The sequence below is a fragment of the Heteronotia binoei genome, chromosome 11 (genome assembly GCF_032191835.1).
Source record: "Heteronotia binoei isolate CCM8104 ecotype False Entrance Well chromosome 11, APGP_CSIRO_Hbin_v1, whole genome shotgun sequence".
Taxonomy (NCBI): domain Eukaryota; kingdom Metazoa; phylum Chordata; class Lepidosauria; order Squamata; family Gekkonidae; genus Heteronotia; species Heteronotia binoei.
The window spans coordinates 43,120,868-43,143,013 of NC_083233.1; the positions used below are offsets into that span (position 1 = coordinate 43,120,868).

At 50.3% G+C, this 22,146-nt stretch overlaps 1 protein-coding gene across 1 annotated transcript; it reads right to left on the reverse strand.

Annotated features, from left to right (window-relative positions):
• Positions 1 to 336: 336 nt before the first annotated feature.
• ZIC3 (Zic family member 3) lies at positions 337 to 4,243 on the reverse strand. The gene is made up of 3 exons (XM_060250043.1): positions 2,975 to 4,243; positions 1,476 to 1,639; positions 337 to 570 (listed from the first exon to the last, which is right to left on the reverse strand). Exons 1-3 carry the CDS (start codon positions 4,152 to 4,154, stop codon positions 364 to 366), a joined length of 1,551 nt encoding a protein of 516 aa, XP_060106026.1. The 5' UTR covers positions 4,155 to 4,243; the 3' UTR covers positions 337 to 363.
• Positions 4,244 to 22,146: the final 17,903 nt, after the last annotated feature.

The window sequence follows — 22,146 nt, forward strand, 5'->3', positions numbered from 1 at the left end:
ATCCACCAAAGTCAAAATTGCCCAAGGCTGGCGAAGAGGGGGAAAGAGGGTGGGCGAGTGGCCGTGAGTGGAAAGCGGGGTTCCCAAAGAAAACCAGAGAAATGCAAAAGAAAGTGAGGGAGGCGGGGAGGGGAGGGGGGAAATCCTGAGAAAAACAGACATAAAATCCGTCCCGCCTCCGGCTCTCGGATGGGGGGCGGAAATGAAGCGCCCCCTCCCCGCCCCCCCCCCACCGCAGATTGTCCTGTAAACTCCGGGCTGCTGCTGCTGCTGCGGGGGGCGAGAGAGCTGGCCTCCTTGGATGTCGCGGGGATCCTTTTGGTCCAGTCCGGGGGGGGGGGCGGGGAGTTCCGCTCGTCCTCCTCAAACGTACCACTCGTTGAAGTTGGGGGGCAGGCCGGGGTTGTGGCTGGGGGGGGCAGTCTGGGCGGCGGCGGCGGCGGAGGAGGAGGCGGGGGGCGTCTTGGTGGAGGAGTCTTTGCTCGTGGCGGCCGCGATGGCCGGGGGCGTGGAGGACTCGTAGCCCGAGCTGGCGGCCGGCGAAGACTCGGAGCCTTGGGTTTCGTGGACCTGGGGAAGGAAGGCAGAGAAGCGCGATGAGGAGGCCTTGACCCCACCAGCTGCTCGGGCTGGGCAGAGGGGCGGCTAGCGCGGCCGGGGGGGGGGGGGGATCAAATGCAAGGCCGCTCTCTGCAGCGGGGGGGGGGGGGTGCTTGCAAGGCAAGGCTGGGCGGGAGAGAGCCGGTCTCCAGCCAAGGGGCAAGATCCCTCCGAACCCAGGGAGGAAAAGAAATGCCCTTTTCGAGCAATAACAGAGAGAGTCCAGCACCCAAAGGGAGCAAAAGGCCCGCAGAACTCAAAGGAACCGACGGTCCGACTGCACTGAAACCCCTGATGGTCGCACTCCACTTCCATTCGGATTAGAAGGGGTTGATTGTTGATGTTGTTTTTAAAGAACTGTATCACTTTAAGATTTCAGTTCTCCATCCCATCTCCAGGGTAGAAGCCCTCCTCAATTAATCTTCTAGGGCCACAATATACTGGTTTATAAACCAAGATTTGGGGGGAGGGAGTTAGGCATGAAGAAAAGCCTTAGTTAAAAGGAAACAAGGCCTGCGTTTGGGCCAAGGGGCCTTTTCTGGGCCAGGGCCTTCTTTAAAAAAAAGCTTTTTTAAAAAAAATGCATGTAAGTAATTTTGTTTTCAACTGGAAGGGCTAATGTACAAATAAACATAGTTAGGCAGTTTGGATTGTACACATGGAGTTATAGTTCTGTCAATGTTTGCAGACGCAGTATCTAATTTTCCATTTTTGATATCTTCAACCACAAAGTAGAAAAACGGATTCCCCCCCCCTCTCTGCATGTATATATATACCCACACCCAAACTCTATATACATCAAACTATACATTAATCATAGAAGTATCTCTATCGCTGCTTGGAGGCCGACTAAGTAACAAGGGGGGGTTCATTACCTTCATGTGTTTCCGTAAAGAGCTGGGGTGAGTGTAGGACTTATCACAGACTTTGCAAATATATGGCTTGTCTGATGTATGAACGTGCATATGTTTCTTCCTGTCGCTGCTGTTTGCGAAACGCCGGTCACAGCCCTCGAATTCACACTTAAAAGGTTTCTCGCCTGCCCAGTTCCGAGAAGCACGTTTCAAAATACGAAGGGAAGAAAGAGCAGATGGTTAGCCGCCTGCTTTGGAGAACAGGGGGAGGGATAGAAAATACATCAACGACTTTCGGAAAATTCGCTTGTCAATTCCGCCCCCACCCCACTCCCCCCAACCCCCTCTCCTTCTAGAGCAGAAGTTTCTTCTCCCTCTCAGAACTTTTAAGCCTTTCTCCCTCTCTCTTCCCCCAGCCTAACGTTTGCTCTTGGCACATACAGGAACTTTCTGTCCTAGATTTTTCAAAAGGCGAAGCGAAAGGAAGGAGGGCCGGCGGTGGGGTGGGTCGGGACACTTCGCAGACAATGGCGTTTGTTATGTTACAGTTCAATTAAATCCGCTCCTTGTTGCTTTTAATTTGTCCCCTTCCAGCGCGAGGGTTTCCTGGAAGCGGACACTTTCGGGAGAGACGAGAAATGGATGTTTGCAGGAGCAGGGAGTTGGGGGTGGGGGGAGAGAGAAGGAAAACCCTCCAGATATAAATCGTAGAGATTCAGACAGTTTTATAAGATGTACTCAAGGAGACAAGAAAACGCCTTGGTTTCCTGCTTGTACGTTATCCCCCCCCCCCTCTTTTTTTTTGGTGGAGCAGATGAATTGAAAAGGGAAGAAATTAAAAAAAAATAGGTGGACAAAAAGTATCACTGATTTAATTAGAAGATGTGCCAATCAAGGCATTAAAAAAGAGAAGAGAGAGAGCGGAAGTAACCGAAAATTAGATGCCATTAGCATTTGTATGGTTTCCTCCACAGAATGTCTCCACAGAGCTAAACCTCTCCTAAAAGCGACCCGCACTTTAAGCCGCCCCCTCCCCGGAAAACACACACACACACACACACACAGATTTCTGTTCGCCTTATATGAAGCCGAGGGAGGGGGGGTGGTCTGAGACCGAGGGGGAAGGGGAGGGGAAGGACATAGAAAGACGCCCCCTCCCCCCCCCCCCCCAAAAAACCCCTTTTCATAGAATGCTTCGTTGTCCTGTGAAATTGACCAGGACTTCCAGAATCGAACCGGCTTTGAGAGCCCACGGGTGGGGGGGGGGGAGGGGAGAGCTCGCTGTATAAAACAAAACCACCACCCCCCCCCCCACACCAAATGTCTCTTTTCTGTTTCTTTCCGCGCGTCCCCCACCCCGATCCTTTGATCCTCCTCGTCCGTCCTTCCCAGGGGGACTTCGCAGCCCCAACAGAAGCGAGCCTCGGCGGGGTGGGGAGCAGCCTTCCTTCCCCCTCCGTCGAAGGGGCGAGCGGGCGGCGCTGGGGTGGGCAGGGGGGCTGGGTCGCGGCGGGCTTTACCTGTGTGCGTTCGCTTGTGGATTTTGAGGTTCTCGGAGCGGGCGAAGATTTTCCCACACCCGGGGAAGGGGCAGGGGAAGGGCTTCTCGCCGGTGTGGACTCGGATGTGGTTGACCAGTTTGTATTTGGCCTTGAAGGACTTGCCCTCCCGCGGGCACTCTTCCCAGTAGCAGATGTGGTTGTTCTGCTCGGGCCCGCCGACGTGCTCCATGGTGACGTGGGTCACCAGCTCGTGCATGCTGCTGAAAGTCCGGTCGCAGCTCTTCTTGGGCCGGCTGAGGGGCGGCTGGTGCGGCGGCGGCTGCTGGGCCGCCGGCTCGTCGTTCCACTTGCAGGAGAGCTCTTGCTTGATGGGCTGGCGCATGTAGCGGAAGAAAGCCCCGGCGGCGCCGTGGTGGTGGTGGTGGTGGTGATGGTGGTGGTGAGCCGCCGCGGCCGCCGCCGCCACGTTCATGCCGCCCATGTTGACGTTCATGGGGTTGTAGTTGTGGAACTGGGCCGGCCCCCCGTAGGGGTCGGCTCTGGGGCTGGCGACCCCTCGGTAAGGCTCCGGCCGGCCGAAGAGATCCCCGCGCAGGCCCAGGTGCATCTGGCCGTTCTCCACGTGGCCCGTCGGGGAAGGGTGGCTTTGGTTCTGCTCGTGCAGGCCCGGGAAAAGCAAGTAGCCGCCGGGGCCGTCGGGGATGCCCGGGGGAGGCGCGTGGAGGCCGCCGGGCGGGTTGCTGCCGAAGAGGCCGTGCTGGGCGGCCCCCGCGCCCCCGCCGCCGGCGCCCCCGCCGCCCGAGGCCGACTCCCCGAGGGCGGCTCCTCCGCGGTTGCGGAAGAGAAAGTCCCGCGTGGAGCTGAAGGCGGCGGCGGCGGCGGCGGCCGCGTAGGAAGGCACCTGGCCGGCGTGGTGGGGGTGAGGCGGGTGCGGCGGGTGGGCGTGCGGGTGATGGGGGTGCGGGTAGCCCGAAGCCTGCGGCGTGAACGCGGAGCCTTGCCCCGACGCCAGCTCGTGGGCCGCCGGGCTCAGCTTGAAGGACGAGTCCCCAAAGGGGTGGTTGAGTCCCATGGCGGCGGCGGCAGCGGCGGCGGCGGCGTCGCGGTTCGCCACGTCGTGGGGGTGATGGCGGGGCGCTCCGAAGCCCCCGACGCCCAGCGCCGGGAACTGCGGCCCGCTGTCCAGCAACATGGTCATCGCCCGGCCGGGGGCGACTCGAGGCGGCAGCCCGAGAACGGCCGACGGCGGCAATCAGCGGCGCTCCCGCGACGGCGGTCTCCTCCTCCTCTTCCTCTTCCTCCCCGCTCCGGCGCGCCTTCCTCTTCTTCCACCCCCCTCCCCAAACAACAGCCCCGCAAACGCGCCTCCCCCGCTGACTCCAAAGCCGGCTCCCCCCTCGCTGCCTTCCTGCCTGCCCACCCCGCCGCCTCCTGCAGCTCAGCCCCAGACAATGGCGAGGCGGGCGGGAGGGCTCCCCCAGTGCCGCATTCGCCGGCGCTCCCCCAAGCCCCCCGAGATGCCCCCCGCCCCCGCGAGGGCCCGGGAGCCCCCTCGGCCTGCCTGCCCCGCGCCCACCGCCCCCGGGGGGATCCGCGCTGCTGCCTGCCGCTTGCCCGGAGGGCGCCCTGCTCTCCAACTGAGCGACGTCCTTGCACTGGGCAAAGTCAGGCGCTCCTCCCTTCCTAACCCATCTTTTGAAAAAAACAGCCAGCCAGAGAAAGAAGCAGACGAGACCCAACTCCGGGAGGCAGCGGCGCGGCAAGCCAATGAGGAGCCGCCTGCCTAGCCGTCACCTGACCCCCAGCCGGCCAGCCCATTGGCCCCCGCCCGCCTGACTGACAGGGTTTCACATTGAATATGGCAGCTTCGCTTAAGCCCTGCCTGCTGATTGGACGGGCTGGGTTGAGCGAAGCCCAGGTAAGGTTAAAGGGTGTCCTGCCAGCCCAAATGTTTTGTTTACTGGAGAGACAATTGGGCTGGTGAGGGGGGCAGGGATGATGGTCCTGGGCTGGAGGAGGGGGGACTGGGGCAGGATTCTCAGCCACCACCACCCCCCCACAGCCAGCAAGCAAGCAGAGGGTGCTCTGCTCTCCCTCTGTCCGTCTTCAGCCCTTGTTGGGATTTAGGAGGAAAACTCCCACCGTTCTGCTGGTCTGCTCGCTCTTCTCCTAGAGAGGGTTCTCTTTCCCACCCCCCGCACACACGCAAGCACACCTCCCCAAGACTGTCCGCACCCTTTTCTACTGGGGGGTGTGTGGAAAAATCTCCCTCCGGTTTCAAAGAAAAGGGGGAGAAGGAATGAGGGAGGACTGAAAGAGATGAGAAAAGACAGGAGAATTCGCCTCGGCACCAGATCTGCCAAATTTCTGTTCCAACCTAGCAATTGTTATTTAACCACAAAATGATTCGATCTCATAACGCTGGCGCTGAAAACGTTTTCCAAAAACTAGATTTTATTGTATTTTATTTTTTTAAAAGTAAAACAGAGGAAGAGTGAAATAGCTCTGTTTACTCCCCTTCCTTTAAAAAAAAAAAAGATGTCTGTCTTTGGGGAAATGTTCTTTTTAAAAAAAATAAATAAAACGTGTTTGGTTTCTTGTTCCTAGGTGAATGATATTCTCTGGCAAAAACATCAGAAATCTGCATATATATATATATATATATATATATATATATATATATATATATATATTTCTCTCTCTCCTAGGGGAATCGAAAGCCCTTTAGAATTTCAGTGTATGCAAATCATTTAACTCTCCCTCCCCCCCCCCCCTTTCTCTTTCCCGCTCCAAGTTGAAGAAGAAACTTTTACATTTAACGAGGGGAAAGGGGGTGGGTGGAAAAATATTTTAAAACCTTGTTTAAAATTTCTTACACTTGGGCTGCGGGGAAACAGGACAGATGGGGGTTTCCCTTTAGACAGAGAGCATATATTATCCCGAAATCTGTGGCTAGCGGATCAAAGAGCTCGGGGGGGTTATATTTTTTTGATTAATTTTTTTCGCTCTCCTTTTAAAAGCGTCTGCGGTGTTTCTAACCGGCCATAATGCTCCTCTCTTTTTGCAACCGGGCGTCCCCCTCCCCCAGCCCTCTATAAATCCACTCATTTTCTCGTTCTGGGAAGCATTTGCAAAGAACGATGGGGGGGACCAAGTGTGGAAAGAAAAGGATCCGAAAGAAAGATGCCAGTAATTGTAATATCCTGAGATTTGCCGAGTCCCCCAAGACTCTCCATTGAGAGCCCCTCACAGGATTGCCGCCGTCTCTCCGCAGGAAACACACAATCTGATCAAGTTCAGAAGCGCACAGAGAAAGTGCTTCAAACGGCGCTTTATAAAACACAACCCCCTTTTCACATCCTTCCCCCCCCCCCCCCAGTCCGCCCCAGGAAAAGACTTTCACATTCTTTATTTTAGGGTCTGGCCAAAAGGAGAAAGACAGAGGCAGGCAGACAGAGAAAGCGAGGGGGCTATGTACATACATATCTGTCCATGAGGCATACATATCAAAATCCAGGGAGCGGCATCTCCCCTTCCACCAACCGGCCCCCGCCCCCGCTCCCCCCGAGGGAGAGGTGAGTCTCTGTCTGTTTCTTCCAATATTGCTTGCCATGGATCGAGTTGCCTGTTTGTTTGTAAAAAGTCCTCTCTTCCCCTCCTGTTTTGAAGACAGAAAGATTCGGGAGAAGATGCGGGGAGGGGGGGGGGGTTGAGACTTATTTTACCCGGGTGGGAGATTTGGGAGGGGTTTGCTCTTGGGCTCCTTCCCAGGCTAGAAGGATCCACTTTGTCGAGCAGGGCAAAGAGACTTCTCGAGGGAGGCGCGGAGAGTGTATCTATTGAGAACGATGCCTGGCGCTCTGCCTTGCTGTCTGCCCTGCCTTCTTTTCTGGGCCTCTGCGATTCTTGTTTGGTCGTGAGATGGGGCTCCGTGCTGGGGGGACGGAGACACCCAGGAAAGAAGGGGCGAGCTGGGATATCGGGCCAGAGAATGTGTTTCGGAAGCCGTAAAAGAGAAAGGGGAGAGAGGGGTCTTATGCCACCACGAAAAGTGGGAGTCTGCAAACTGGGGTCTCTTTTGCCCACCCAGGGCTTCGCTCTCTCTCTGGTTCTGCCGAGATTTTCCCAGGGGCTACTCAAGGTCGTGGGAGGAACTGACTTTGCTTTAGGGGGGGGGAGCCTTTCCAGCTCCTCATCCTCCCTCCCCTTTCAGTTAAGGGTCTGTCCAAAATCCGGAGTCCTTCTCTTCCTCAACAGCCAACTTGCGAGAGTCCCCAGCGCTCTACCTGGTCTGGGGGGTCTCTGTGGCGGCCGAGGCCCTGGATCAGATAATTAATTACCTCCAGCACGTGTTCTGTTGTCTCTGTAACAAAAAAGGCGTAATTCAATTAGATCATCAACTGGCCATTGGGTTAGGGGACCTCTGTGAAGCTGCGGCGTGGGGGCAAGCTGGGGCGACTGACCTTTGCTAGGGCCAAGGGCCTCACGTGTAGTAGCTCTTTCTCCATCGCCTTGGGCTTTCAGATGATGTCAAACAACTTTTCGCTTTGGGGTACTTGAAAGCAACTTTCACTGCGAGACAATAACAGAAGCGAATAAGGCGGTTTCAATTTTTTTAAAGGGGGGGGAGAATGACCTCTTCCCCCACTAACCCGAATGTTTCCAATTTTTTTTTTTTAAAAAAAAAAGATGACTCCAAGCGTCCTAAACCTTTGTAAAACTCACAGCATAACTCTCCTTGGGCTACCCATATTTTTATGCTCAAGTGTGATGGGGGGGAGGGGGAGTTAAATTAGGGGGGGGGGGGAATTGGTACTTTTGATGCTAATAGGTTACGGAGAGGTGAAGGAATCAAGAATGCAAAGGCTGTGTGCTACAAAACGTGAGCAGAACGGGATGGGAGAGGAGTCAAGGAATCACCAATGCTTTCAGAAAAAGAAGTGACTGGGTCCGAAGAAGAATGGGGACAATTACGTCTACTTTTTTTTTTCTTTTTGTAAGGGAGGGATGGCGGAAATAAATTGTAGCTTTCAACAAGGGATAGTAGTTCTTCCAAGTAGTTTATTGCTTTGGAGGGACGGGGGCTGCCGGTGGGGGCAGGAGGAGGAGGCAGGCTTGACATCGCGGAGTCTACTTGTAGATTAGCCAACATAAATTAACCTATAAATCTTGTTTATACATCCCCCACCTACTCTTTCCAGACTCTATGTGCCCGAGTGATTGATAATACAGGAGTCCGTACGAATGGTCAGACTCGTTTACCTACTCGAGAAAGAGTCCCCTCCTCCTCAGGCCTTGGTCAAGTAGGTAGCAAACGGCTACGAATATAGGGTTTTTCCCCCAGAGCCAAACAGCACATGCTTTGATTGTAAAACGATATCTCCAATCTTGGCCCCCGTGCCCCCATTGCTTTTAAGACCCCCAAACTGCTTTGTTTAGTCACCAAAGTGTGATGTTCTCTCTCTCCATCCAACCGCCCGAAGTTAAGCATTTTTAAATTCCATTGATTTCAGCGAGGGAAACGAAGCATTTGCAACCTTCCCCCATTCAAATAAATGGGACTGTAAAGTGTTGATTTGTTGATCAAATCGTGCCGGAAGTCTACTATGCACATAGCTGTGTATTTATGCGTTCATTTGTCTATATCTCTGCCTCTCTATTGCTTGATGCCCTCTCCTCCTGTCTATGTTCTTGGCCATGCTTTCCGGGCATGAGATCGAATTGCTACAATCTTAAAATCCCTTTAAAGATCAAACAAGGCGCGCGCGCACATAGCACACAATTCTGTAAATATTTTATATATATTGAAGAAGCATTGTTCTTCTTGTGCTGTTTTGGACTTGGGAGGAGGACGAGATGAAAAGGGTGGCGGAATATGGTTTCTTCTCCATAAGCAGTAAAAGCAGGGAGTGCTCGAAATCTGGGCTGGAGAGAGCGCGCCCACATGCGCGCGTGCACACAGATAATGCCAAGAGCATATCCAAGCATAACCCTGCCTCCTTTCTTTTATTAAATTCCAGGGAAATCACCTATGTTACATTTAGAAGACGTTCCTTTCTTTAGGTAGATGCCTCTCAGACACCTCGGCACTCCTTAAAACGTTATTGTTCGCTCAAGAACTGGATAGCCTTCTTCATCGAAACTCTATAGGGTAATTTAATTCCAAGATGGAAAGCAATTTTTTTTGGGGGGGAAAGAGTGCCCCCTCCCCACTGCTCCGAGGGGGACGGTTTAGCCACCCTAGTCAATTTCTCCCTTGTCTCTCTCCTTCTCGTCTATTTCGCTGGCGGGCCTTCCCAGGTTACAATCCCTGTTGCGGATCGGCCGGCCACCGTCTACTTGACCGACTGCTCCAAGTTGCTAGCAGGGGCTTTTTTGCACGAAAATTAATAACAGTAAAAGTAGCCACCGACTCCCCAACGCGCCCAATGTTTTTAATCAGTTCTCAGGCCAAAAGGCGATGGCTAATAAGCCTTCGAGGAAGTCGTTCATTCCTCTGCTATAAACATGTGTGCGATTCCGGCGTAATTAAATGCAAGCCACAAAGCGAAGGAGGCGTTTTCATTGTAGCGCTCCGCCAGAGCAAAAGGAATCACGTGTACATTTGAACTTCAGAGATCCGAGTTGAGGTAAACAAGTCTGAACTCCGACAAAGAAAATGAGGGGGGGGGGGCGGTGGAAAAGGGGGAGATAGATACTGAAGCACTAATGGAATCAAGGAATGCTCCCAAAAGAAAACTTGTAGGGCTATTTAGAAGAAGGGAAGTTGAAAAGGATCTGAAACTCGTCCTTAGACTTGAGGCGTAGAGTGTAAACTTCCCCCACCCTACATTAATCGCACTATTCAAATCTGAGCGATGCGAGTTGGTTGCCCAGTAGACTCGGTGCTCTGGGTAAGCTTTGAGCCTGGCAAGCCGCCGCCCCGTTCCCTCGAAACTGGGGTGTTGGATTCCTGGGAACAGAGGAAAGCAAATGGCTGGCTGGCTTGCATAGTGGAAAGAGGGGGGGGCTAAAAAGAGTTGTGCCGGAGTGTGTGGGAGGGTAAAGCTTCATGACTATCGTTTAGGGGTGTTTAAAATGTGGGAAACGGAGCAGGGGGGGTTACAGTGTTCCACTGGCAGAAAGTGAGTAAGAATTTCCTAACACTTTTTAATAGACAGCAAGCGCAAGACATCCGCCTTGCGCTGTTTCGTGCCCTCTGTCACCCGAAGATCAGAAACTGAATTTGATAACAACACGTTCCATTTCTGGATCCGGGTTGTCTCCGCTCCTAGCCCTTTTATTCGAGATCTGTGTGTCGGTCTGATCACTCATCCATCCACACACTCACCCGCTCACACGTGCTTCGCTTCCCAAAATACACAAGTATCAAACCAGAGTTCCTTTGATGCCGCTTATATTCAGTCTTGTCACACTTATGTAAAACATTCAGATACTTGCTGCAAGTTACACATACACACGCTGCCTGTATCTGCCAGATATATATGCATTTAAGATAGCTGTTTTATTTACATACTTAAGCATGTGTGTCGCTCAGCTGAGACAAAATCGTGAAGTATCTTGTTTTAGATGGAAGACCCCAGCGCAGGATAAGAGGCTTCTCTTATTCCATCTATACGTACATTTTAAGACACAGACCGACAGGCAGGCAGGCAGGCAGGCAGGCAGGTGATAGATAGATAGATAGATAGATAGATAGATAGATAGATAGATAGATAGATAGATAGATAGATAGATAGATAGATAGATAGATAGATAGATAGATAGATAGATAGATAGATAGATAGATGATAGATATTCTGTTGTCTTTCTGATGATCAGATGGGAGTGGTCAGAGTGGAATTTGTGTGGATGTAGGATTTCTAGAGCAAGAATGCCAAAAAAACTAACATTAATTTTTCCACACAGGGATTAGGCTGTAGTCCTAAAAATGGAATAGGTTCCACTGAGCGCATGTTTAGGATTGCACGGTTAGATTATCCCGCTTTAGAAACTCATTCCGGATAAAAATGGTGTGTACCCGCCTCTCCTCGAAATCTATAAAAATGTGGCTTCAGACGTTCCGGTTGCGAGCTTTTCTCAATGGCGAGAGTGATGTAAAACTCTGCAGGAATTGTATATGCAATATATTGGGAGTCGGTTTCTTTAAAAAAAAAAATCGCTGCACCCATGCTTAGTCCCAGTGAAAATCGTCGAAGTTATTTATTCCAAGAAAACGTGTGTTTTGAAGTGAGGAGCTGGAAGAAATCGATATGACCCAAGTACTGGGGGAAGGGGGGGGGGGGAGTAAGTAGCGTAGGCCAAAGACTGAATTCGAATCTAGTATTCGAATCATTGTCTGAAGGGGAGGGAAATTACCAATAAGGCCACTTTTATGGGCAGGGCTGGGTGACCGAGACGTTCTCCCCAATGCTCCACTGGCCTCTGAACATTTTGCAACAGGCTCATGAAATGTTTGGTAAACGGGGCTTTATTTCATTGCTATGAGGGACACCGTCTGAGCTCGCTGGTGTCAGGATGCTGCGAAATACAAGTCCGGGGCGGGTCTTTGGGCCTGGAGCCACAAGTATTTTAAGGGCTCTCCTGCAAAGTCAACACACACACTCCAGCAGCTGCTTGATTTACGCCTGTGATTTATTGTGTTCAGATGGATTTCTCCTGTCTTCCGTCTCTTCGAGGTCTGGCTGATTCAAAGTCAAGTTTAAATCCAGCCTGGCTGCTAAACTGCAGGAAAGGCAGCCCAGACGTTGAACCCGGTTAGATTTTGCAGCAGTGTAAAAGAAACAATCTTAAAAAAAAAATTAAAAATCCCTCCCAAGTTACTGGTAATGAACTTGGGATGGGGAGGGGAAGGCAGGCAGTCCTCCATCATGAACTTGGGAGCGAGAGAGGGAGGGCAGGAGTGTGAAACACACCTTTTTTTTGGGGGGGGGGAGATGATCCATTCTGGGGTGCCCGGAGATGATGATTTCTCCTGCCAATCCCTTTTGCCAGGTCACAAGCCAAACCAAATCGGAACGCGGAAGGGGCCACGGAACCAATACGATTTTTCTCAATAAAACAAAGTAGCAGAAATACGCATGGGGATAGTAACCGTTATTTGCCTGTCTGTCCAGTCTTAATGAAGATAGATCCAGGTAGGTAGCCATGTTGGTCTGAAGCTGCAGAACAAGGTTAGAGTCCAGGGGCACCTTTAAGACCAACAAAAGTTTACTCAAGGCGTAAGCTTTGGTGTGCAAGCACACCTCTTTAGATACCACACTTCTTCAGATACGTATTTGAAGAGGTGTACTTGCACACGGAAGCTTATACCTTAAGCAAACGTTTCTTGGTCTTAAAAGGACTCTAACTGTGTTGTCCCGTCCTAAGTACAGGTTCCTGGAAGTGAGACCCATTAAGTCAGCCTGAGCAGGATTCCAAGTAGACCTGCTGAGAAGCGCTCTCTTAATTTCTTTTTACATCTGTATGTAGCCTGTGCGTAGCATTCTTTAGTGTTCATGAAAACCACGTTACTCCTTCCGTTTTTCATGTCAGGAGAGACCTGTTAATATGATGCGTGTACAATTTTGTATGGAGAGTACAGGTAACAATCTATCTAGTGTAGGTGCGAAGCGAGTACACAAGCAACGGGAAGAGAGAAGCCCCCTTTCCTTTCACCCGCTTGGGAGTGTGAGCGTTAAAGTTTCTGAGTAGACCCCATTCTTCAGAAGTCCTCGGATTTTTGCCCGGATGTCAGAATCAAAAACAAAGTTCTTTTTCTAGATCGATCGATCTATCTATCTATCTATCTATCTATCTATCTATCTATCTATCTATCTATCTATCTATCTATCTATCTATCTATCTATCTCGGAGTCAGCTTTTGTTTTTGAGACTATGAGGATGACGATGGTGGTGAGGGTGATGAAGGAGGAGGAAGAGGAAATAAAGTTGCGAATATCTCAATCAGTGACGGAGTGACCTGTGACCTGGAGGGTGGCTTTATTGTCTCCCTTCCTTTGCGCGGGACATACACTTTATTGACCCTTTCTGCCTGATTGAGCTCTGAGGAGCAACCGAAGCAAACAACCTCTGGGAAGGCATGTCGGGGCTCCAAGGAGTAAGTCGCCAGCCTTCCTGCCGGATCATCCGCGAAGTGTTGAAAGAGTTTGTCCGGACAGACCGGCTCCCCCCCCCCCACCCCAGCCTTCCAAAACAGGAGACCTCGCCGCCTTTTCTAAACCTGCCGGTTTCTCCTTTGAAGACAAACGACAGGCGTTGGAAGCCTCGGGGAAAGCAGAAGCGCGACGGAGAACTTGGAGCGAGGTGGAGACAAAAGGGACAAGATCAGAATTAAAAGTTTCCTAAATAAATGGCTACGGAGAATCTATCTATCGTCTGTCTGTCTGTCTGTCTATCTGGTTTCCAAAATAAATGGCTATGGAGAATCTATCTGTCTGTCATCTCGCTATATCATCCGCCGCCTCTTTCATCTCCCAGCCACGCCCCTTCCCTAGTGTTTCGCATTAGAAGGTCGCGCGTCAGTTGGGCTCCGTTGTCCTGGGAAACTTTTCACCGCGAAGCTTCTGAGGACCGACGAGGGAGGAGCAGGCAGGAGAAGGGGGGCGTCTCTTTCCTATCAGGCGCGCTTATTTAAGCGAAGAGGTTTCGGCGCCTCGGTCTCCGCTCTCCGGAGAGCCGGAGGGGGGGGGGTTAGGGGCAAAAGCCACTGGGGTGGGAGGGGGGTTGGAGAATGGCTGGAGTTGGTTGGGGGGCATTGAAACTGGCGTCTCCTTCGAAGGCAAAAATGCTGGAGAAGAGAGTCCAAGCGAGGGTGCCCTTGGGAGCCCCAAGTCAGAATTTAAACTGAGCCGAGGGACCCCAAAGGGCTGGTGGCGGGAGCACCTCTCGCTGCTTGCTGTGCCTCAGCCTCCACAAGTGACACACCGGAGGGGATGGAAAGCCCCAGCAGCTATCAGATGTTTTTTGGTGAAACTAATCGATGGAGCTAGTGGGGGAGGGGGGAGATCCATGCATACATTCTGTGGCCTTTGCTTATGGCTGCTTCCCACCCCCACCACCGCCCCCACACACACACACTGACCCGGACCCCTCTTCGTGTGGTTCTCTGAAGCTGTCTTCTAGCATGGGCCCAGAAAATCCAGGCCCGGGGTTGTTTCTCTTCTCAGCCGCAGCTCTCCAGGATCTTAGACACTCCTGCTTGTTGCTGCTGAGTTACCAGAGATTCCTCATCCCACCATCAAGTCGCTGAGGGGATCACTTGTGGAGCCACCATGAGAATTGTGCAGTGCATCAAGTCAGGGCTGGCCCAACTATAGCAAATTGGTGGTGGGAGGGGGGGGGACACAACAGCCATGCAAATATCTAGGGAAGATGAAGACCCTGCCTGCCTGCCTGCCTGCCTGCCCTTTGGGAGGCCAGGCCTAGAAAACTGGGGGTGGTGTTTAGCATAGTTCAATTCTTGGAGGGGTTGTTATAGTTAAGTTACAGGAATTTAAAATCTAAAAAATAAGAAAATATTAGCCTGCTGGATTCGTGGTAGTTTAGTGTGCTATCGTTATGCCATTCACCCCATAGCAAGTCACAGTGTGTGGGGGAGAGGGGGGGATGTTAATTGCCTTAACCTGCCTTTTCCAAACCTTTCAGACACTTCTGGTTGTGCCAGAACCCAGGGCATGCTATAGGCATGCTAAGTAGTGTGGGTGCCTATATGCATTATTTCTTCTTCAGAAGCCCAGATGGAGTCCATACCCAAGTAAATCACCCAGCGCCTTCCAAACATCAAAACCACTTACATTGTGCTGCTGGCCACAAACCACAACTCTCCATTCATTTTCATATACAGATAACCACAGGCCTTTCACTCTACACTAACAGCTGCGCAGTTCGCTACATGGTCCCCCAATGAAGACTTTGTGCACGATTGGCTCTGAGTCTTAAATATGCACAACTATGTTCCGTTGGGGTGGGGAGTAGAGAGCACAGGGTGACAATATTCATTTCCAGATTCAGAAGGGGAAAAATAAACCTCTTCCTTCTCAGATGTACTTACAATAATATGCATCTCTCTCTCCCTCTCCCTCCCTCCCTTCCTCTGTTTCTGTCTCTCTCTCTCACACACACACACACACACACACAAGCTGAACACCTACAGTGTGGCTCAGATTACACTTTTTGGGGCTCATGTATTGGAGCCTCCCACAGAATGTAACCAGTGTCTTAAAAACAGAATTATATGTCTAATTGGTTCATTTTGATTCACTGAGCATCCCTGTTGGAGCTACAAGCCACAAGCTATTTTAAAAAAAAATTCTCACAAATGGGGACCTAAGGCAGCATACAACATCATCATTTTATTCTCACTACAACAACCCTACAAGGTATCTTTGGCTGAAGGAGAGAGTGACTGGCCCAAGGTTATCCAGCAAGCTTCTGTGGCAGTGATTGCCCAGATCCTAATTGGATGGTCTAATTGTTACAACATGCTAGTTCTCCAGCTCTTGTTCCAAGGTGCTCATACATGGGACCAGGGCTTTTCTTTGCACATTAGGCCACACCCCATGATGTGACCAATCCTCCTGAAGTTTACAGTAGGCCCTGTACTAAGAACCCTGTAAGCTCTTGGAGGATTGGCTACATCAGTGGGCATGGCCTAATATGCAAAAGAGTTCCTGCTACCAAAAAGCCCTGCATGGAACTGTACTGATAACAACCCTCAGAGGCAGATGAGGCTGTGAGTGTGAGCTCCAAAGCACAGTGATGGCAGGCATTTTTCATGGCCCTAGTAACAGCAAAGGATCCGCTAAAGCCATCTTTACTTTGCACAGCATATTCCAAGAAGTAGGAGAGAATGAACATTTCAGAGGGCTGACCACACAAGTCTATTGTAGCAAAATGAAACAGAAGTTCAATGACACCTTAAGGACTATTCCAGCATGAGTCTTCACAAGTCATTCTTCAGATGAATGAACCCCCCACCTTTTTCTTCCATGTTAAGGGCAGCTATGGAGAGTGCCTTGATGGACGACCTCCCCGCAGTTCTGAATTTGGCACTTACCTTCCCCAAGTCACCCAGTGACTACATTCTCCACCACACCGGAGCACAAGCAAAAGCTTCTACACTTCCGAGGGGACCAAAAGGTCACCTTCAAAACCTTTTGTATAACTGCAGTTCCAAGTAGAATTATACCCTTGTAGCCTCTTTAACTTCAGTGGGCTTACCAGGGTACAACTCTTCTTAGGATGGTGCTGTAAGTGTCACAGCATCATAGACAGTGTTTCTCCCTCCCCAGTAGATCCGCCACTCACCATCTACTATGAGAACCAGTGCACTGTAGAAGTCAGAGTGCTGGGCTATGATCTGGGGTTCCCTGTGTCATGGAAGCATGCTGGATGACCTTGGACCAGTCACACACTGTCGCCGTAACCTACGCCACAGGGCTGTTGTGAGCAGGGCCGGCCCTAGACTGTCTGGCACACTAGGCAAGGCTAACTTCTGGCACACCCACACCCCTGCACTGATAACATCATCAAATCACATAAGGGTGCCCAATTCAGCACCCCCAGAAGACCAGTTTGCCTGATTGCAGGACTGGCCCTGGCTGTGAGGATAAAATGGAGGTGAGGGCAACAATGTAAGCCACTTTGAGTCCTCATTGGGGGACATCAGTGAGGTGTGAATGGTGTCAGTAAATAAATATCTTTTTTCTGGGTACCACTCCCCTAATTATCTCCACAGATTGCTTTCCCATAATTCCACACATCTGGTGGGAGGAAGGCTTGCTTTATGTAATGATTCCTCATCCCAGACCCCAGGTTTGCTAGCTAGAAAGGTCAACCCTGATGATGCCAATCCCCTCTGGAGCTCCATCTAACAGTCAGCTGAGTTTTGTTATTGTGAACTGTCCTCCTTTTCTATTTAAACAGTCCCAAAGCTGCGCACATTAAAACATAAAACAAAATTGGCCTGAACTATAAGAGAATACAACATTTACAAATCAAAACCTCTCCATAAAAAACAGCCTACAAGCAATGGATCAAAGGGAAAACAGCATCCAGAAAGCACCAGTCTCAGCAGCCAGTGGCCCAAAAGTAAGTCACCCAATATAGGAAGGCCTTCCTGGTGGCAAGTTAAGAAAAGAGGAGACCAGGCAAGTCTCTCTGGGAACTGGCACTGAGTTCCATCAAACTCAGAGGCAGAATGAAAAAATGCATGCTGTAGAATCATCTCAAGACTTCAGTTATTTGAGGACTGAAGAAGTGTGCTATTAGTAATACTTAGCCCTTACATTATTCAAAGTACCTGGTAGATAGGATTACCACAGCCCTGTTGGACAGGCCAGTATTGTTATTCCCATATTACAAGTGTAGTAGAAGAAAGTGGTTTTCCTGTTGAGTTTGCAGATGAGATGAGATTTGAACTGGCAACCTCCCGGTTTCTTAGCTGCTATGATGAACCATCTCCCAGTATATTCCAAACTTATTGTGTATCTTACACTTCTTCAGGGCTTTTTGTGTAGTAAAAGCCCAGCAGGAATTCATTTGCATATTAGGCCACACTCCCTGACACCAAGCCAACCAGAACTGTGTTCCTGTACATTCCTGCTCAAAAAAGCCCATCTTGAGTCTCAGTGAGAAAGGAAGATTATGAATTAAGGGAATACACTCATGCCACGACCCTGGTATGGTAAAATATGTTCTATATTTGGCTTGGCTTTTAAACAGGAATGAAATTATAGCAATGTTATCTGTTAGAGGATTTTGTGAAATCTGACTATAACATCTTCTCCTGTTCGTTGACCACGAGAGAGAGAGAAATAGAGGCTAAAAAGGAAATAAAACCCTGTGTGTGAGTATGTGTGTATGCGTGTGTGCACACAAATAATACAATTTATATCAGGTGAGTTTCCTAAAATGATCCATTTCCCCTAAAATGATCCAAAATCTTTGTCTCTTGCCACTGCCCCCTATGGTGTTTTCTGTCTTTCACACATAGACATGGTTCTTAGTAGCAGCCAGTGAAAAGAATTTACTATAAACCAGGAACAACAAGCAGCCTGATCTATATACAGAAGCCTGACAACTTCTAAACCCTTGTAATCCGTTTGACTTCCTTTGGATTTAAACCTGGGATTCTTACTCCGTGCGTCTGTACATATTACACACACATACACCTAGCTATAGACTCACATGGCAACCCACATGCCTTTCAGTCTTTAAAGTGGTGATGCAAATAGGGATAATCTTTCTACCTGAGCTTGCAAACTCTGCAGCCAGTTCACAAGTGCAGGTATGTCTCATGATTTCTCCTGGTATGATAAAGCAGCAACAGAAGGTGTGAAAGGACCCCTTTCAGAAAGATGGCACTGGAGGCGAATTTGGGATGCTGCTGCAGTCCTAGCTGTGGTCTAAATGGATTCATTTGCCATGGCCAGTTCTTGCTGGATGTAGCACTTATCCAAGGGGGAATGAGTACATGTGACATCACCCACCTACCCCAGAGCAACGCTATCCAAACCAAGATTTCTGGTCTGTGACCTCTCCCTTAAGGATCACCTCCCTTCCCTGTAGAAACAACCTTCAAAGCAGCAGGTAGAGGCCAGCTGGAATCGCTGTTAATATCACGACAGCGAGAGCGTTTAGAGCGTCTGGGAGATCCAAGTTCGAATCTCCACTTTGCCATGTAAGCTTTTGGGTGACCTTGGAACAGTCACACAAAGTTGTTGTGAGGGTAAAGAGGAGGAGAAGAGGAGGAGGCTGTAAGCTGCTTTAGGTCCCCGTTGGGAAGAAAGGCAGGGTATAAACTGAATAAATATATGCATTATTAGTTAAGCTGAGGGGATGACTTCTCCAAGCGGAGCTGTGGGAGCCCGTTCTTTCTGGAATCCAGGGAGCTGTCCATGGTGCCCAAGTTAAGGGAAAGGCACTTTGCACATGCACAGTGTTGGTCTCAGGTGTTTTTTAGCTTGGAAAACAGAACGAATGAGCCCAAGGAGTAGCCAGGGAGTTGTGGGACCTCTGACTAAACATTTCCTCATAAATTCTTGCATGCCTCCCGCCCACTTTCCCATACAGAACGATACTAAAGTTTCATGCATTGAAGAATGTCTTTAAACTACCCAAATCCTTACTTCTTCGCTCCCACTAAGATACTTTTTCTACTGTCGTTTAAAAGAAAATCCCGGGGATTCACCGAACCACGTGCCAAACAAGCTTTCTGGTTTCCATCCTGCTCGCCGTGCTACCTGATGCCCGAGACTGAATTGCCATTCAAGTGGCACCCTCACCTTTACCTGGGCTTGACTCCCGTGCAAGCGGCTGCGTGTATTTGGTAGGGGGAGGGCAGATCTACAGACTCTCAGAGAGCCGGAACCTTATAGGCGGGGGCCCTGGCTGCTTTGGCTTTGTTGGGATGCAGAGTGCGGGGGAGCGGGGTGCGCTGTGCCTGCGCGCCTCTGCACCTGTGGCGCAAAAGATGGTTGTGAAAACAGGAACCGTACGAGCGGGGTGGAGAAAACCACCGCCTTTTCCCAGAGAAACTTCTGGTTTTTAGCAACTGACCAGACGGCAAAGGTCCAGTGGGTCCAGCGGCTTCCTGCCAGCATGTCAGGGAAACCTGAAAAGCCGCCTGGCGTCTTTGAAGGAACGCGGAGTACCAGTATTTTAATCAAACACAGAAGTATATAACAAACGTGATTCGGCTACATTGGTGGCTGCCCTGCGTTGAAGGCGCCGCACCTTGGGTGAGGGGGGGGTGGGGGGCCGAGATGCATATAAAAGGGTGTTAACAAGGGAACTTTTAATCGTCTTTGTGCAAAGAGGAAACTGTCGGACCTCGAGGCACTCTAGCAGCATCACCCTTGTCTCCGCTGACTGGCTGCAGTTCTCCAGGCTCGCAGGCAGAGAAAGGGTTCCCCTCTCCCCCACCCCATCGGAAACCGGAGATCTTTTCAAGGGGAAATGCTAGAAACCGAACCTGGGACCTTCCAGCACCCAAAGCAGATGCTCTGCCATGAGTCGACTTCCCCGCCCCTTTATTACAACAGGCGTAACTATTAAGCTTGGGTGGGGTAGTCCTTGGCTTTAAACTTTCCTCTCCACCTCCTTCCCACTCCATAGCATAGCCAGCCCCAGATGTTGGCACAGGGGCCACTTTCTCACACCGCCTGTCTCAGGTTAGAGTCGAAGTCAATGCTCTGCCACCGATTCATTGCTTTGCCTTGGCCAAATCACAGGCTTTTGTTCTCCGTAGCAAGTAACCGCGAATTGTGTGCGGAAGAATGAAGACTTATAGCCCGTTTGTCAGTTCATAGCGTCGGGGTATTGGAGGGCTCTGATGTCCCTCCCCTGTCCACCTTCTAGGGTCCCATTGCGGGGGAAGAGCGGGGAGGGTCAAGTTCAGATCTGGTTGATGAGTTTCCTGGAACTGGAGAAGTTTGGAAGGAGGCTCTGGACTTCTCTTTTCTAGTTGTTTATTTCATTACAGAAAATAAGAAAAAAGATCCCGAGGAGCATGGAAAGAGCCAGGGAACAAGTCACACCCTATGCGCTGACAGAAGCTTAAAGCAAACAAACGAACAAAAACGCTTCAACTTTTTGCCCTGAACTGTGAGGACTAGAAACTTACTAGTAGAGAATGTAAAAGTTAACACCCTCTTGAATCAATTTTCGTGTATTTTAAGACAGTCTTGAATTAATATTTCGAGTCAGATCTTTAGAGTGCCAATTTGGGAGGGGGGAATGGCTGGGGTGGAATTAAACCAGCCAGTTGGTTTTTTTTAATGGGGGGGGGCTGTCTTTGAATGGCTGGTGGTATTTCTCGGGTGATTCTTTTCACCCGATAGCTTCTCCGGTTCCTGTCTCAGGTGTTTGTGCGGGGGTGGGGGAGGGATGCGGAGGCGGTGTTGGTTGAGAATATTTGGGAGTGAAAAGCAGTCTTTATATGCTCCGCCGCGCCTTCGTTTTTTAGAGTTGAAATGAGATTCTCAGGGCGGCTGTAATGTGGCTTTTCGAATCAACACCCCCCTTACAAAATGCAGTAAAGTTCGCAAAGATCCGAGTCCAGCCAGGTCTTCCCTATTTGTTGTTGGTCTGTCCTGTCTAAGAGCTGGTCAGAAGAGGACCTAGCCAGCAGTCAAAGAATTTAGGTCGTTTATGGGGGGGGGGGGCGGGCGGGCGGTGAAGTCTAAAAAAATCACAATCACATTTCGTATTTATTCGAAAAGGAAGACGAACCTCCCAAACCTTTATATCTCCAAAAGATTTGTATTAATGGACATAATTCTAACTTGTATGTGCATTTAAGAAGAACCCTCTTTTTAATGGCATACTTGGGAAGGGGGAAGAGTATTTGGGTAAATACAGGTCTCAGGGACTGGGGAGGTCTGATTCACACTTGCAAGCATTTCCTTCGATTTGTAGATTGCTCTCATCCGAACGTATGAACTGTGACAAGATTGTGGGGGGGGGGGGGCGGGGGCGGAATACTGCACTTGAATTCTGAGTCATAGGAAAGTGGGCGATTGACAGATCTTTCATACACGGAGGTCAACTCGCAAAGAACAGGTGCATGTCTGAGCGCCACTGCTAGAGAAGAAGTTTCCAAGAAAGTGTGCCTTGACTGGCAGAGGCTAGTCGCCTTAAAGGTGGGCACTCCGGCTTAAGTGAGTTGCGGATCGCACTTTAGGGATTTCAGAGCTGGCTTGGGGGCTTCTCTCCCCCTCCCCTCTTCAGTTCTCACCACCTCATCTGTAAAGCCGGTAGGTACAGGCGTGACTTTGCCTGTGCGATTTCCATCTGATGCATTATTTGTTTTAACACAGACATTACATGACACGATATTACTCGGCTCGTGTCTCTTTTCACGTTGGTACCTCCAGCAACTAGGCTTAATAAGGCAAAGAAGGTGTAGGTTTGCGTCTCCCCTCCCCGCCTCCCCGTCTGCCTCCTTACTCTCACTCCTCCATCTGAAGTACCTGCAAAATAATTTAACATCCTCCTTAAGAAATTTAACGAGTTTCTAAATGTCAAAGAGGAAACATTTGAAACAAGCGCTGAAGATTTCAAGAATTAAAAAGAACTCATCGAAGCCCAAATCAAAAGAACTCACTCACTTAAAAAGAGAGGTTAATTTCCTTTATTCTCCCCGCCCTGCAACCTGAAGAAGGCGGCGGAGGGGGAGGGGACTCTTT